Here is a 16,035-nt window from a genome sequence, read left to right as displayed (position 1 = left end):
GAAGAAAGTAGAAAAATGAAGCTTAGCATCATAGGCCATGACAAAATACATAGAAATTGAGAACAAAATATTAGTCAAAAAATAACTGTAGTGCACTATGAGGGAATGAGGGGAAGACAAAGCGGAAAAGGCTTTTCCAGTGTGTTGGCGAGAGCCAGCTGCAGGGGTCCTTAAAGCATGATCAGTAATCCAGTGGGTGTGCAAATGCAAATCAGTGCTACAAGAACGTGAGAGGTTCCCTGCAAGCCTTTTCTCGGGGCTCCTTCTGCTATCAGGTGCATGTAATTAAAAAGTCTGATATTTACAGGAGGCTGTTATAAGCCCCTGTGCTTCCATGAAATGAACTGTTTATTTTATTAATTATTTCCTAATTTCAAATATTTACGATTAGTCAGACATCTCTCTAAAACTCTAACATGTACATAATGTTCAACTGCCTCAGTATTTCCAGTGTTCTACTGTTTTCTGTCCTCTGCTCACAGCTGGCCAAAGGAAGAAGTTATATGCAGAAGATATGTTGACATCTCTTCATTATTTGGATAACCGCTTTATTCAACCCCGTCTGGAGAGTTTATTCTCTAGAAGTCGATGGAAAGAGCAATATAAGGTATATGGTTTGCCTTTTAATCTATGATAAAAGTATGGGGACAGTGGCCCTCTCAAGATTTCAGTATCCATTCAGATGGAACCATTTTCTGAAATGTTGGCATTCTGCCTTGTTAAATAATAACATATTTTAATCTCTTCTCAAGTCTTTCATTGCTTTAAATATTCACACCAATGCCTCCAATAATTAAATGGTTCAAAATAATTTCAGAGCATCTCTAGGGCTTAGCCTATCTTAAAATGAGGAGATTGTCATATAGTTCTTCAGAGAAGAGAGTCACAGACGAAGAAGTTTGAAAACACAGTGTTTAACTTAGACTGCTTCTGTTTTGGAGCACTTGTCTGAGCACTAATCCATGAATACCCACCACCTCAGGTCTTCAAGGAGGGCAGTTAGACAGCATGGTTTTAAAGCTGTGGATTCTACAAAGCTGCTTCTTTTGAGATACCTGTTATTCCTTCTACTGTTTTCAAATATTTGTGTGTGTGTGTGTGTGTGTGTGTGTGTGTGTGTGTGTGTGTGTGTGTGTGTTTGTCATGTGTGGATGAGAGCACACCCATACCAAAGTCCACTATGGGACGAGGACAACCTTCAGCACCAGGTTTTCTCCTTCCACTGTGGGTTCCCGGGGTCAAACTCAGATCATCAGGCTTATGTGAAAACACAGTTTAGAGGAGCCATCAATTCAGGCCCCTCTTAGGGTATTTGATTTCCATAAGGCAGTATGGAAAATATTGACCTACATCATGCTTGGCATATTCTCTAACTTGAGATTTTATAATTCTAGCAATTTGGGGATTTGACTTTTTAACATAAGAATTATTGGATTCTTTGTTACTTTCCAGGTTTGTATTTTAGTATCTCTAACAGCAGTGGATGTAATGTGTGATATGTAAAGGTACTCCTACTGCTCACATTCTATTTTCTACAATAACTAATAATTAATAAGAGGACAAAATGATAGATAATAAGCATTCAAATTCCTTAAAATCTCTCTAGCATGTAAATCAATTTGTATGCTCATTTACTTCAAAAACTTAGTTTCATCAGTAATTCTTCAGCCTGAAGTAACCCTGGCCATAGTAAGCGGTTCAGTCTGAGGGACAGTCATTGACTTACAAATTAGAAGATTTCAAGTTTAAGGATAGCTTGAATTTAGAATCACCATGAATATCTTAATATTTGTAGATTTTTATATACCTCTGAATCCCCAGTTTATTCCTCATATGTAAAAAAAAAATACTCATCTACGTTTAAGTGAAATAGGTACTTATTTATTTAGGTGAAATACACAAAATAACTGTTATAATATTATTTTCTTTAATACAAAGAAAAATGTTACAATTTTAAAGATAGCCTTTGACAAATGATTTACATGTGAAATATATTTTCTTAATCTTAAAAGTAAGTCCAAAAGCAAGGAACTATTGTCTCCTCTATTTTCCAGTGAGGGAGGAGTTGTCAGAGGAAGCAATGCTCCACGTCTAGTAATTTCACAGGACACTGTGCTTTGCTGCACTGCCAGGGTGTAGATACCCCATAATGAAATGATAATAAGATGCACAGAATTATGAGACAGGTGATTGAGTAAGGTCTTAGGGTACACTGAGTTATACTGAAGAAAAGTCTACACATGAAGAAAAGTCACTGGTTTAACCCAGAAAGATGTGTTCATCACTTGCATGTGGAGTGCATTCTGTTCACACTAGTCCTTCAGAAAACAAAGCTGTTTGAGCTTCATCTCACTGTGCTGCCAGAGCACCACAGACGCAGGACACAAAGAGGGCTAGTCTGGATCTAGGACTCTAGTGACACGTTCTGAAGTGCGGAGAATGCGACAGGTAAATCATAGCAGTGTTGCAGGTCACACAGTATGAAAAGGATCAGTGTACCTTCCAGTACCTTGGCTATAAAAAAAACAGACAAGAGAAAAAAGTTCTATCTCTTTACTTACAAATTACTAGTAAGTAGTGTTTCCAATCGACTTTATGTTTCACCAGTCTCTTTGAAAAAAGCTACATTCATTCTACAGTATAGCAAAGGTACCTTCTGGTGTAGGGGATGAATGGGGATTAGTAAGCATGCTAGCAATGTTTTTAGCGTGTTCATTCAAGTGCGGTATCAAAATACACTGCTAATAGAACAGGACTATCTAGCACAATCACTCAGGTACAGTAACATCATCGCTAATATAGTTGGTTATGCAGACCAGTGTTTCTCACATTGTTTATTCATTGATAATCCAGCCACTAGATGGTCCGTCAGTACTGGACATGGAATTATTAATTACTTATTAACTGCAAGGTGATTAATTTGACAAGACAAAGCAGGTGACTACAGGAGGATTAAGTTATTTCCAGAATGTTTTGAGGAAAATATGATTTGACTCATGCACTGTATGATGAATGTAGCTTTTTTTTTCAAATTCTTACTAGCTTTAATGAATTCATCTCAATTTCTATTGATTATTTTCCTACTTACTTAATATCTCATTGGTGGCAATTATAGATGAGGCTGGGGAAACGTAAGTTAAAGCCGATTGGAAACACTACTTACTAGTAATTTGTAAGTACAGAGTTAGACAAAACTGTTTTCTCTTGTCTGTTTTTATAGCCAAGATTAATAATTCATTTTTCAATTTAAAAATACCTCCTTAAAATAAGAAATTCTATGTTTTATTCTTATATTTCTTCCCACTGGTTTCCAAAATATGTTATAATTTGGATATATTCACATATGACTTAGTCTTCATTATTTCTAACTGTTGTCAGGAGCGAGTTGAAAGCTACTCTAACTTACAAATCCACACGAAGAACCCTGAGAACTGCTGCTGCCAGGCTTGCGGCCTACATCGCTACTGTACATATTCAGTACATCTCTCGGGAAAGTTGTACAACACCAGGACAATGGAGACAGATGACTTCATGTCTCAGGACAAGCAGGTATCATTTAGTGATTTCTGCCTTTGATATTTAGAATATTTAGTCTTCATGCCATGTCCTCTAGATAGTTCTCACAAACAGAGAAACCACTACAAAGAAAAGAATACAAGGAAAGGAGGTACACTAGATTTTCTTTCTTTTTGTTAGTATGCCTCCCTCTAGTGACTCTGTGTATCTTTAGAGGATATATGTTTTGGGAGGATAAAGACCTAACGTTGTTGCTAAATCTTCCACTTTTTTTGTTTGTTTGTTTTGTTTTTTTTTCAATATTGGGTTTTTCTGTAGCTTTGGACCCTGTCCTAGAACTAGCTTTTGTAGACTAGGCTGGCCTCAAACTCATAGAGATCCACCTGCCTCTGCCTCTCGAGTGCTGGGATTAAAGGTATACACCACTGTCCGGCTCTTCAGTAAATTTTTATTTTGAAAAATAAACTCATTATTTTCTAATTAACTTGCAAATAAACATATCACAGGACTAGTTTAAGAAAACAACTTAAACACTTTTTTGTTTTGGGATAGAATTTAATACTTTCCATAAAAAATGGAAGTCAAGGTTTATCACTTTAATTTACTAAAGTTATTTTCTAGACTATTGATCCACTGTGTCAGTGCATGCAAATAAAGGAAAAACAAATGTGCTTACATTACGGGACTTAAAGAAACTGTGCACACCTCCACCCACCACCCTACCTTCTCTGGACACCACAGTCTCTGCTTCGTGATTGTGCATAAAGCTGAAAGCCTAAAACTAACCAGGTTCTTCTTGAGAGTGTGGTTAAACAGTGATTGTTTGTTGATAATTTTCTTTTGCCTGACTTACAAAGATTAGATTATTTGAAAGAAAGGATATGTGTTGATGGAAGATGGCATTGCCACCTTCGCAGACTGAAGTGGGTAGTTAAGTTACAGCAATGTTATGTTGGGGGAAAAAAGCAAGTCTTATCGAACTCAGGAAATGAAAGAAACTTAATGCTCACAGACCACTTCCCCAAGCTATATAAGCTGAAGTAGTTGCAGAGGGGGAGGAAAGGGCAGTGGAGTGATGGATTGGTGGTTGAGTTGACTGCACATTGTGCAGGGAGCTCCAGGAATGCAGTTCTTGTGAGTGAGCTGGCACCTGTGCTGGGTGGGCTTCTCTATTTTGCGCTTGCCTTTGCTCCACCCACGCTCCTGTAATCCAGTAAACTTGGTGAACCACTGAGTTGGACTTAGGTGGAATGGTTCCTTGGTCTGTTTTTGAATGTCATATCTAGGGTGAATAATGCTTGTTCATGTCTCTCCAGAAGAAGCCACGGGCCAGGCATGGTGACACAAACCTTTAATATCAGCACTCTGGAGGCAGGGGCAGGTGAATCTGAGTTTGAGTTTGAGACTGGCCCGGACTATACAGTGAGTTCCAGAATAGGCAGAGCTTCACAGAGAAAACCTGTCTCAAAAGAAAAACAAAAGCAAGTAACAAACAAAAGTCATAGGACATGGTGAAATATCCAGAGTGCTTCACTGTACAGTGCATCAAATGTACCTGCTGTCCGCTCATCATTATATAACTTGGATTCCTGTTTGGCAACATACTCCTGGCCTTACCTTCACAGCATCTCTTCTCTGTATTCCTGTGCATTGTGGCTTCAGACAGAAGCCACAGAGATGACTGTTAAAAATTATATAGCTAAACTTGTACACTTGAGCATAGAGCCAAATGCTCAAGTTAGGACATTTGTGCCTTCAGGTTTTTAGATGATATGATCATGTTATGATGTTTGGAGCGCGTTTTGGAGAATTTTCTACAAAAAGTGAAAATAGTGTAAAATGAGATCTATTTATCAGGGTGATATTGACTTCCTATTTTAGCTGTATAACAGACCACAACCATCAAAACATGAAAGAGAGGTGGTCTGGTTGACCGATTCCACAAACGTGCATCATAGAGTGCTAGAAGTCTATATATAATCAAAGCAGACAATAAAATACTAATACAGCTTACTTACACGAAACTCATGAAGTAAAGCCAAATGCATACACACAGAGAACATTTTCACTTTACATTTGGGGATTATTTAGGAAACGACTAACAATGCTTAACTTTAGTGTAAGAGTGCTGCATTTTTAGTTGTTGCTTATACTTACAATTTAACATGTTCTGGGCATTTTAAACACAGAAAGTGTGTGCATGCCATACTTTGCATGCCTTCTCCTGATTTTTCGTGTGCGCTTGTCTTTCTGCCTTAAAGGCAATCTCTCTCTCTCTCTCTCTCTCTCTCTCTCTCTCTCTCTCTCTCTCTCTCTCCCCACCCCTTCGCAAATTCAGAAAATTGTTTTCAGAACTACAAGAGTCTAGGGTTCATCTAGTAGATGACAATAGTTTCTGTTGACTGCTTGTATAAATAAGATAAAGGAACCATTATATAAATATTTAAATAAAATTAAAAGTACATGTTTTAGGTTTTACCATGAAAAAGAAATCTGAAAATTAGAAGTGCTATGTATAGAATTATTTACTTCATATGTGAGATAATGATATTTATTTCTCAATGTAGGTGTTTATTGTTGGCAGAATTTGTGCTAATCGCACCAAAATTTATCATAAACTAAAGCATTTTAAATTCAAACTGTACCAAGAATGTTTCTCCCTTGCAAAAGAAAAAGAAGAAGAAGGTGCAGATGAACAGGTTAAAGAAACAGTAGGAAGAATCTTCAGTCAGTCAAAAGAAAACGGCTGGATTAAAAAGGTAAGGCTATAGACCTCCTCATTCTGTAGAATCTGGAGGCTGAGGATGGCAGCAAAAGATGACATTTGTAGACATTGATAGTTGGGAAAATCCCTTCTGTGCTCTTATGCCTCCTCCTCTACTGCCTATTCCGTCCATGTTTATCATTATTCTATTGTGAATAGATGCCCTGCTGTTCCAAGAATTCACTCACCTCATATAGATTTTACTGAACAAGAATTCTGTAACTTAACAAAAGGTCTCTCATCTTTCTCTTTTATATATGTAACCCTTACTTACATGTAAAGTCACTTTTTCTATTGCTGTGATAAAATACCATGACAGAAGTGTCTTACAAGAAATGTAGATGTTTTGGCTTGCAGGTGTGTGAGGAAGTCCTGTGGCAGGACCTTGTGGCAGCTGGTCCTGTTTCAAATTCAAGAAACAAAGAGATTAATTCTTCTGCTCAGCTAGCTTTCTCTTTATGCAGTCTAGGACCCAAACCTGTAGAATAGTGCCACATGCTTTTAAGATAGATCTTTCTACCTTAATTCACCTAATGTAGATAATCCTCAAAGCCATGCCCAGAGATTTGTGTCCTGGGTAATTCTAGATACTGTCAAACTGGGAATCAATATTCATCATTATATTCCAGGGTGGATTTTGGGGGGGCGCGGGCGGGGAGCAAAGCATAGGACTAACCTTTGCTAGTCTGTGCTCCTTCTTTTGAACAGTCCCTGTGGTGTAAGAGTGAAGACGCACCAGGTACCAGCCAAGGAAGAGGTCCACCTCACAATTCTATACAGCCACATGCTCTTCTTGAGGACCTGGGCTGAGTAGTTGGCACTGTTACTAAAGATGGGAGGACATTCTGAGGCTTCAGACTGTGGAACCTACTGTGATTCCCCTGTACCTTAACAGTCCCTGAATTTGATATTAGGGATAGAGGGGGAGTTCTAAATAGTCCAGTGGATCCATTGATCTGGCAGCTCAGAAGCTCTGTGTTGCTCACAGAGTCCTTAGAAGTCTGCTGTGGAAAGAATGTTCATGATAGCAGTTCCCTAAAACAGAGTTAGCCTGTGGACACCCAAACAACTAGAAATTATTCAGGAAATTTGGGTCAGTGACATATTTCATCCTGAAAAGAAGCAGAAAAGAGCCGTACTTGATACCTTTGGCCTGGGTTATATAATAGGAAAATCTGTAAAAGAGCAAAAGTGTGGAAGATAAACTTGTGAGCAAAGAGATGGGGCAGCAACACAGGCCCTGCTCAGGGCTGTCATGTTCATTAGAAGAGTCCTTTGGAGCAGGATGTCAGACTGACTTTCTCTTGGATAGTTACCTCCGACCTCAATCCACCACCCAGGGATCTGGCCTGTCCCTTTCTTCTCTCCCCTTTTACTGTCTCCAGAATCTCCTCTCCCCACTTCTAGGTTTTCCACTGGCTTTTTGGGAAGACCTAGCTAATAGCCCTGTCTCCATTTTCTGAGACACTGAACTTCCTAAGTTCTTTTTATGATATTTTTCAGAGACACCAACTCAGTAGTGCAACTAAAAAGTCTGTTGGTGTACCTCACTAATAAATATGCCCGCTTCCCCCTTTGTGGTACCAGAGAGTGAATCCAGTGCTTTGTGAATGCTCGGAATCTGTAACTGCAATGTTGTGTATGTTGTATGGTTATTATAAACAATAATTACACATATTTATATTTCAGCTTCTTGCAGCAAAAACAGCAGATATTTCCATGTATTTTAGAAGGAGTGTAACAAAGTTTAGGGCCATCGATGGGATATGAAACAAAATCATTCTTAAGAGGAAAGAAAGTGAAATTATATTCTCTGCCTTAGGTTTCCATTGCTGTGATAAACACCATGACCAAGGTCTGTTTCAGCTGACAGCTCTCAGGTCACACTCTGTCACTGAGGGAGTCAGAACTGGAACCTGGAGGAAGGAACTAAAGCAGAGGTTATGAAGTAACACTCCTTACTGGTTTGCTCTCTGTGTTGGTCAACCGGTTTTCTACCATGCAGGAACTCCTGCCCAGGGATAACACCACTCTCAGTGAGCTAGGTTCATCCACATCAATCTCAATCATTAACCAAGGAAATGCTCTAAAGACTTGCTTATAGGCAAATCTCAGAAAAGCATTTTCCCAACTGAGAGTTCCTTCCCCCAAGTGACATAAAACTAACCAGCAGAATCAATCCCTTGCCAACTTGACACACAAATACATAACTATTAAAACATAAACATTTTTCTTTTTTGCCCCAAGATGACATGTTAATATTAGTATTACAGTATAAAACATTCTAACTTTTAAGAATGTCACAGTCTTTAAAAATTCAAACACTAACAATTCATTTGTTCTAAAATATCAACGGTTCTTTTTAAATTCCAGTCTCTTAACAATAGGCTCCTGTAAAATCAAAAGAAAAGTTAAATATTTTCTTTAAGAGAAAAGAACCAGGGCATATTCACAACCAAATCAAAGCAAAACCAAAGTTTGTCAGTGTGAAGCTCAGTGTCAGACTTTCAGGACTCATTCATAGTCTTCTGGGCTCCAGATGGCTTGAACAGCCATCCACAATACACACAGCTTGTCTCCTAGTCTCGGGCTAGCTCTACTCTACACTTGATGCTCTCCTTGGTGGTCCATGCCATGCTGTTGTCATCTCCAATATGCTGGGACCTCTGCAATAACAGGGCTGTACCTTTACCATAGCCTCTCCTGGGCTCTCTGCAGGGACTCTTTATTCTACCACATGGTATCAAGCCTCAGCAGCTCTCTGTTGGCAGAGGCTATTCGTTCCTGGCTGCCCTGACTTGAAATAATCACTCAGAAACTATATTATTTGCAATACTGTTTGGCCAATCACTTAAGCATATTGCTAGCTAGCTCTTATGCCTTTGGTTAACCCATTTCTATTAATCTTTGTATCGCCACATGGCTGTGACTTACCGGCAAAGTTTTGACGGGCTCCAGCAGAGGTGTCTATCTCTGGTGGTGGCTACATGGCTACTCTTTGACTCTGCCTACTCTCCCTATATATATCTCTTCTAGCCTGGCTACATTTTGTTGAGCTATTGGCCAAAAACAGATTCTTTATTAACCAATAAAAGCAACACATATACAGAAGGATTTCCCACACGAGCTCTCCATCCTTTCCTTCAATCCTGGGGTTTCTATTACAGCTGAGGCTGAAGCTTCACCAATGGCTTCTCCTGACCTTTCATAGTACAAAGCCTCAGCTATGTTCCATGACCCCTTCAGGTCTTCCAAACCAGTAGCACCTGTGTGACTATTACACATTATCAAGTTTGGCTACCAGCAAAAGGTACACCCTTGGTCCATCTGTACCAATCTTCTGTGTGCTGACCCTGAGCAAGCACTTCTAGAAGATAGCACCTCAGAGATGCAATCACAGTTCTTCAACCCAGGTGACCAGTATCTCATCCCAGCAAGCAAAGATTTTACTTCAGCAGATCTGAGCTCATGATAATCACAACTGATTCTCAGCCCCAACTGACCAGAACCACAGATTCTTAATTCAGAGTATCTAATGGCCATGTTATAGTCTTAAGGGTCTTTGAATCCTCCCAACCCAGGCCTTCATCATCTGTGCTGCTCTCAGCATTCTTCCAACTTCCTACATAGCAGCCCACATCCCTCAACAGTCAACAGCCTAGAGTTCAAATGTCAGCACAGTCTGCCCAGAAACACAAAGTCAGGTCTGTCAACCAAATCCCCCACTCCTCAGACTAATTTCTGTCTTACGCTGCTTCCTATTACTGTGATGAACACTATCACCTAAAGCAACTTGGGGAGGAAAGACTTTAGCTCACCTTACAACTCTCAGGTGACAGTCCAGCACTGAGGGAAGTCTGAGAGGGAACTCGAGGCAGAAATTGATGCAGAGGCCATAGAGGAACACTGATAACTGGCTTGCTCTTCTTGATTTGCCTAATCTGCTTTCTTTTACCATCCAGGACCACCTCCCCAGAGGTGAACTGGGCCCTTCACATCAATCACTAATCAAAAAGCAATGCACTACAGAATTGCCCACAAACAGATTGTAGGGGGCATTTTCTCAAGTGGGTTCCTGGATGACTCTTGCTTCTATAAAGGTGACATAAGACTAAGCAGCACTTTCTCTCCTAAGAGAAGCATTTAACATTGATGCTAAAAGAATATGCTTAGGACAAGGGAGCAGTTCTCCCCCACATAAAAGCAACAAAGAACTCCATTGTGTCGCATGGGGGGCCTTTTTAAAAGATTTTAACTTAACAATAGTTGTATAAAGACTTCTAAAAAAGATTCCCTAGAAACCAGAAAGCTTATATCCAGTAAATACATATATTGCTCTTTGTGTTGTGATAAAATTTAAGAATTTGTCAAATGTTCTGATGTTTCTCAGTCTTGCTGTCCCATTGAGTGAGACAGCACTGTGTGTTTGTGAAGGCATGCATTTTTGGCTGCAGTTGTCATGGCTCCACGTTTATTCTTCCTTATTACAGTGCCTGGGTCTGCACTAATAAGATGCCCATCTCAGTGACTCTGGGTGTTCCTATTTCCCACTCAAATATGTGAGCTTCATATTCAGTGAGAGACTTTGTCTTGAAAGATAGAGAGCAACTAAGAAAGATACCCACATTGACCTCTGGCATAAACACATGCACATGTGTACCTGAATACATACATAAAAGAAGTATCAAATCTTTTTATAGCTATATTTAAAATAATTTATGATTTACTACATAAATAAGAATTTCAAATTATAATAGGATATTTGCCTTACTCGAGTCATCTCTTTTTACCCTCCCCTTTAACGTTTTATTCTTTTCCTTTTCTTCTGTACCTTAAGTTGGTATTTTTCAAAATATTACTCTTAACTACCTATGTCAAAGTCACCTAGAAATTTGTGGGAAAATACATAATTACTGGCCCTACTCAGAACAATTGAATGAAGCTCCTTAAGGGCATTAAACATCTAACCTTTAAAAAACAACTGACTTATTCTTAAATAAATTAAAGATAGAGGGCCACAGTCTAAATTTCCTATTGAGCTGGATTCTACCTCAGGCTCTTGAAGATCCCTCTGCACATCTTTTCCTTTCTGTTGGTCTCATTTACTTCCCTTAGAATTTGACTACTTTCCTCCACCCCATTTCCACAATCTGGAATGTTCTTGCCAGAACGACTGTCTGATACTGCATGAGAGTGCTCTTCGTTATTAGAGTAAGGCCTAGACTCCCAAAGGCTTAGCGATGAGCTCCAGAAGCTGCTGTTGGGGTGGAGGGGAAGGCAGAGTGGTCCTAATGACCTTTCCTCTCTTTCACTTTCCCTTTTGTGGTTTTCATTTTCCCCTCAGAACAGCTGTTGCCCCACCCTTGCCATTTAAAACTCAAAAACAGCATCCTATAAAGATTAAAAGCATGCATTTAAATATTTGCCCTGCCGCTGCCCAACAGTAGAACGTGAAAGCAAGTTACTTAATCTCTCAAGTCTGATTCTCCTCTGTAAAATAGGAATGAAGCAATAATTAGGGCTTAGATCATGTAAATAATGGCATATTTAGAGCCTGGAATTAGAAAGTGATCAACTACCATTAGCTGTTGTTTGTAATATAAGCAAGCAAAGATTATTTGTTCTCTTAGCCTGATAAGATACATTTTAATTTTCCAAAACAAATTTTATAAATAATTGAGTAAAACAATATAAAGATAAAATAATAAGCCTAAAACAGTCAATTTTTTAAGGTAAAGGTTTAAGATCTTAAAGAATTTTACTTCCATTTACTTCCATGTACTAAAACCAAGCGTTTAATGGCCTGTGATAGCAGATCATTGTCCTGTTCTGTTCTTCCTTCTTTCCTGAGGATGTGCTGCAGTCAGTGATCTTGAGGTTATGAAGATGGCCTTGACTAGGATAAAAATGCAATATTCACATTGCCTCCCATGAATCCTTGTCATTGTAGAATTCAGGCCATTGAGGTCTTCTCTCAGAGTTCATAAGCCAAGTTAGAAAACCACTAAATAATTCAGTGTCCTCAGCTGATATAAATACTTGAACTCTGTCTTAATGTGAACTCATGTATCTTCTCTGTTCCGTCTGCCTGAGATAGCCCTGCCTCCCATCATTCTTGTCCTCCTTCACCTGGGAATTTCCTGGGCCCCCTTAGCCCATCTCCTGACACGTTCCACTCTGTCCTTTACCCTCCATTTCCATTGTTGCCCCACAGGTTTGAGTCCTCATTGCCTAGTTAGTTTGTCACCACAGATTCATAACTCATTGCCAGACAGTTATCAAATAGCTCACTCGCTTTCTGAACATGCACTTCAAATGAGGTCCGTCCTCTCCCACCACATCTCTGGAGCACCACATTAGCTGTCAAATCTTTGCTCAGCCCATAGCCTAGTAGTTCATAGTTTTTATTCTCTGACCTCAGTCTTCTTCAGTCCTCTCTTTCTGAGACAGCATCAGATTACTATCCAGTCCTACGTGCCCTTGTCATGGTACTGCTGGATGAACTGCTAATCTCCTGGTCTGGGGAGGAGAAACTTCCACCACTAACTTTTTGTCTATCAAGTACTTTTGTCCAGAGCAACTTAAATGTTGCACTTTCCTTGTCCCTAAACTACCCGTGGTTTCTCTTCTGAGCTCTCATAGCAGGGGTGCTGGCTGACATGATATCTTGTCTTAGGGATAAGGAAAGTGCCTTTTAGAGCTCTGCCCACAACAATCATTGTAGGAAACTGTTTGCATACATGCACTTGTTACACAAGTATGTGTTGATTAGCTATTGAATTATTATACTTATGCTGTGACTTACAATTATAACTTATATGAGATATGAAATTAATAACACTATTATTTGATTTCTTTGCAATGCTTTCTGAGTTAGAAATGCTTATTTGAAATAGAGCTTCTATTAAGTGATTTTTGTTCCCACATTTCTTTAGACCTGTGTCTTATTAGTTAGAAAGGTCTTTCTTACTTGTTGTTGTGAGTAAAATGACAAATTTTCTGTTGTATATGCAGAGATATGATGAACTGCAAGAATATCTCAATTCTGCGGATTTTTTTCAAGATGAGAAGTTTGACTTTTAGCACGTTTTCTTCAGAGAAGATTTTTATAAGTTTCCTTAAATGTGAAGATCATGAGTTTTGTTTCTCTGTATCATGTGACATTTTTTGTATATTCTATGTGTATTTTGTGACAAAATATCTTGTTTATATGCTCATCTGATTTTCATGAAATGCCACAGTGAATTTCAATAAAGCCTTCATAGATGTCCATGGAGAACATCAGTTTTGTGGTTCAAAAATCAATCAGTGTATTTTAGTGATGTATCGATGCTTTTCTCATACATGATCTGCAGTTGAATGTGCTATCATGTCCTGTCAGTTTAGTAGAAATAGGCTCTATTAAAATATCTTTGGACTGACTTGGAGATGACTCAATCAGTATAGTACTCGACTTACAAACACAAGGACCTGAATGCAATCCCCAGAACCATATTTCAAATAAAAGCCAGATGCAATGGCATGTACTTATAATGCCTGCACTGGGGAGGCAAGGATGAGGGCAATCCCTAAGGTTTGTTAGCCAGGCAGCCAACCTACTCTCATGCCAGTGAGAGACCCTGCCACAAAAAAACAAGATGTCTGGTGCTTGTCAATGAACCCAAGGCTATCCTCTGAGCTCAGCATGCATGTGTATATATATATATATATATATATATATATATATATATATATGTACATGTGCCCACACATGTGTGCAACCACACACAAGCATCTTCACACTCACACTATATATGCATGTGTATATTCACAGATAGCGGGACTCATGCCCATAGGTACTTATTGTTGCACCCCTTGGCAGTATTAAATAATCTTCAATAATAAGTGTCTAATTAACGTCTCCTCAATCAGTGAGCCATGGAAGAAGCCTCAGACTCCTAACCTCGGAATGAGACCATAGTTTATCTGCTGCAGTGGAGGAGTGCTTCCCTTTGTAAAGTTTCCCTTAGGAATAGATGTCTCATCCTCAGAGTCTTTCAGTCCTCACATTCAAGAGGAACTTCTTGATACATGTTTTCATTCTGTGTGATGCTTTTTGCTGTTTCTGTACAGTTCTATCTGGAATATATTAATGATAGAGATGTGTTTTGTGATTTTTTTAGCTATAACATTCTCTATATAATGTATACATATTGTACCAGTCTGAAAATCTCAGAGAAAAGTTAAGCCAAAAAATACTTCAAAAGCTTATTTTATTGCCTACATTAATTTGCACATCCTAATTTTTCCATAATATAATAAAGTGGTTTCAGAGTATGCTGTGTATTGTTTTTTTTTAATTCTTAAAGATAAGACCTCTTCTTCTGTGGCTTTTTATTTACTTTTTTCATACTGTAAATTTGGTTGACCTTAGCTAGCTTCATCTATTGTATGATTCATAACATGCCTCCATGTGTATATTACATAAAATTACCAAGAATTACATGGAGATGAGTTTTTATTTTCTGAAGTATATTTCTATAATTATTCTTATTGGTCTGTTAACGTAGTAAGTAAAAAAAAAAAAAAACCAAAAAACGCAGGGAGTACAAGGATGCTGAAGCTGACACAGGAAGTACAGGGACACTGAGGCTGACACAGGAAGTACAGGGACACTGAGGCTGACACAGGAAGTACAAGGATGCTGAGGCTGATACAGGAAGTACAGGGATGCTGAGGTTGACACAGGAAGTAAAGGGATACTGAAGCTGATACAGGAAGTATAAGGATGCTGAGGCTGATACAGGAAGTACAGGGATGCTGAGGCTGATACAGGAAGTACAGGCATGCTGAGGCTGACACAGGAAGTACAGGGATACTGAAGCTGATACAGGAAGTATAAGGATGCTGAGACTCATGTTGATGAGTAAAAAACAGTTTTCTGGGGTGAAACAGACATTTCCATCACATGCCCACTGCTGTTTGTATTTCTCTGGCACATGGAGAATTACTACTTAACTCACTTCCAGAGAACAAAAATAAAATCATATTTAAAAAATAAAGACGAAAGTGCAGTGCTAAAGGGAAGCAGAGAAGAATCCAAGGAAAACTGATAGAGTATGGCAAGGGGTAAAGATCATGGGTGATTTGTGTACAGGAAGGAAGACGAGAAAGAAAGACGATGCTGACCTGGAAAGAATCACTTCTTCATGTGGCAAGTCTGAATCTCCTGTAAAGGGAGACAGTTTCAACCGGTTGTATTATTTTCATAACTCTCAACTCATTATAAAGTAAAGGACTAACAGTAGTGGTGACGTATGGTACTGGGTGACCTAGTTCCTAGGTTGGTCACATTGCTGATTTGAAGCACTTTCCCAAATACAGCAACATATTATGATCAAAATGCTTGCAGGTGCTTTTTCTGGCATTTGAGGCCATTGCAACCAAGAAGTGCCTGGAGCCTCCAAGAGTCTATTGGGTATCTGCCAACAGCAAAAGAATTGATGAAATAGATTTTTAGTGAGACCTAGTATGAACTGAGGGGACAAAGTCAAGCAAACTCTAGGAATAGTGTGGAAAATAATAGAATTAACTTATGACATTGTATTTTTATTACTATTATCAGTATTAATTCAATAACATGACAGTTTTGAGCTTCTAAGTCTTAGGTCCTCTCACATGACTGAACCTTTTGATTAGGAGCACTTATCACCAAAGCCTTAGTTGCTTTAGTGTTTGGTGGCTTTAGATAGTGGAGATGTTGAGAAAACGGCAAA

At 38.9% G+C, this 16,035-nt stretch overlaps 1 protein-coding gene across 4 annotated transcripts in view; it reads left to right on the top strand.

The window, feature by feature from the left end:
- Ccdc82 (coiled-coil domain containing 82) overlaps positions 1-14,596 on the top strand; it is a 33,438-nt gene extending 18,842 nt beyond the window's left edge. For 3 of the 4 annotated variants that reach the window (XM_048433449.3, XM_048433472.3, XM_048433459.3), the window contains 4 exons: positions 483-607; positions 3,379-3,549; positions 6,084-6,275; positions 13,295-14,596. In XM_048433449.3, coding sequence (XP_048289406.2) covers positions 483-607; positions 3,379-3,549; positions 6,084-6,275; positions 13,295-13,363 — 557 coding nt within the window. In that variant the 3' untranslated portion in view covers positions 13,364-14,596. The remainder of the gene's footprint in view (positions 1-482; positions 608-3,378; positions 3,550-6,083; positions 6,276-13,294) is intronic. The other variant, XM_048433486.3, reaches the window with a different exon arrangement.
- The last annotated feature ends 1,439 nt before the right edge of the window (positions 14,597-16,035 follow it).

This window comes from Myodes glareolus, chromosome 4 (assembly GCF_982192425.1).
Source record: "Myodes glareolus chromosome 4, mMyoGla1.1, whole genome shotgun sequence".
In the NCBI taxonomy this organism is placed as follows: Eukaryota; Metazoa; Chordata; class Mammalia; order Rodentia; family Cricetidae; genus Myodes; species Myodes glareolus.
The sequence above is the reverse complement of the archived record's forward strand: the minus strand, read 5'-3'. Positions and strand labels throughout refer to the sequence as shown.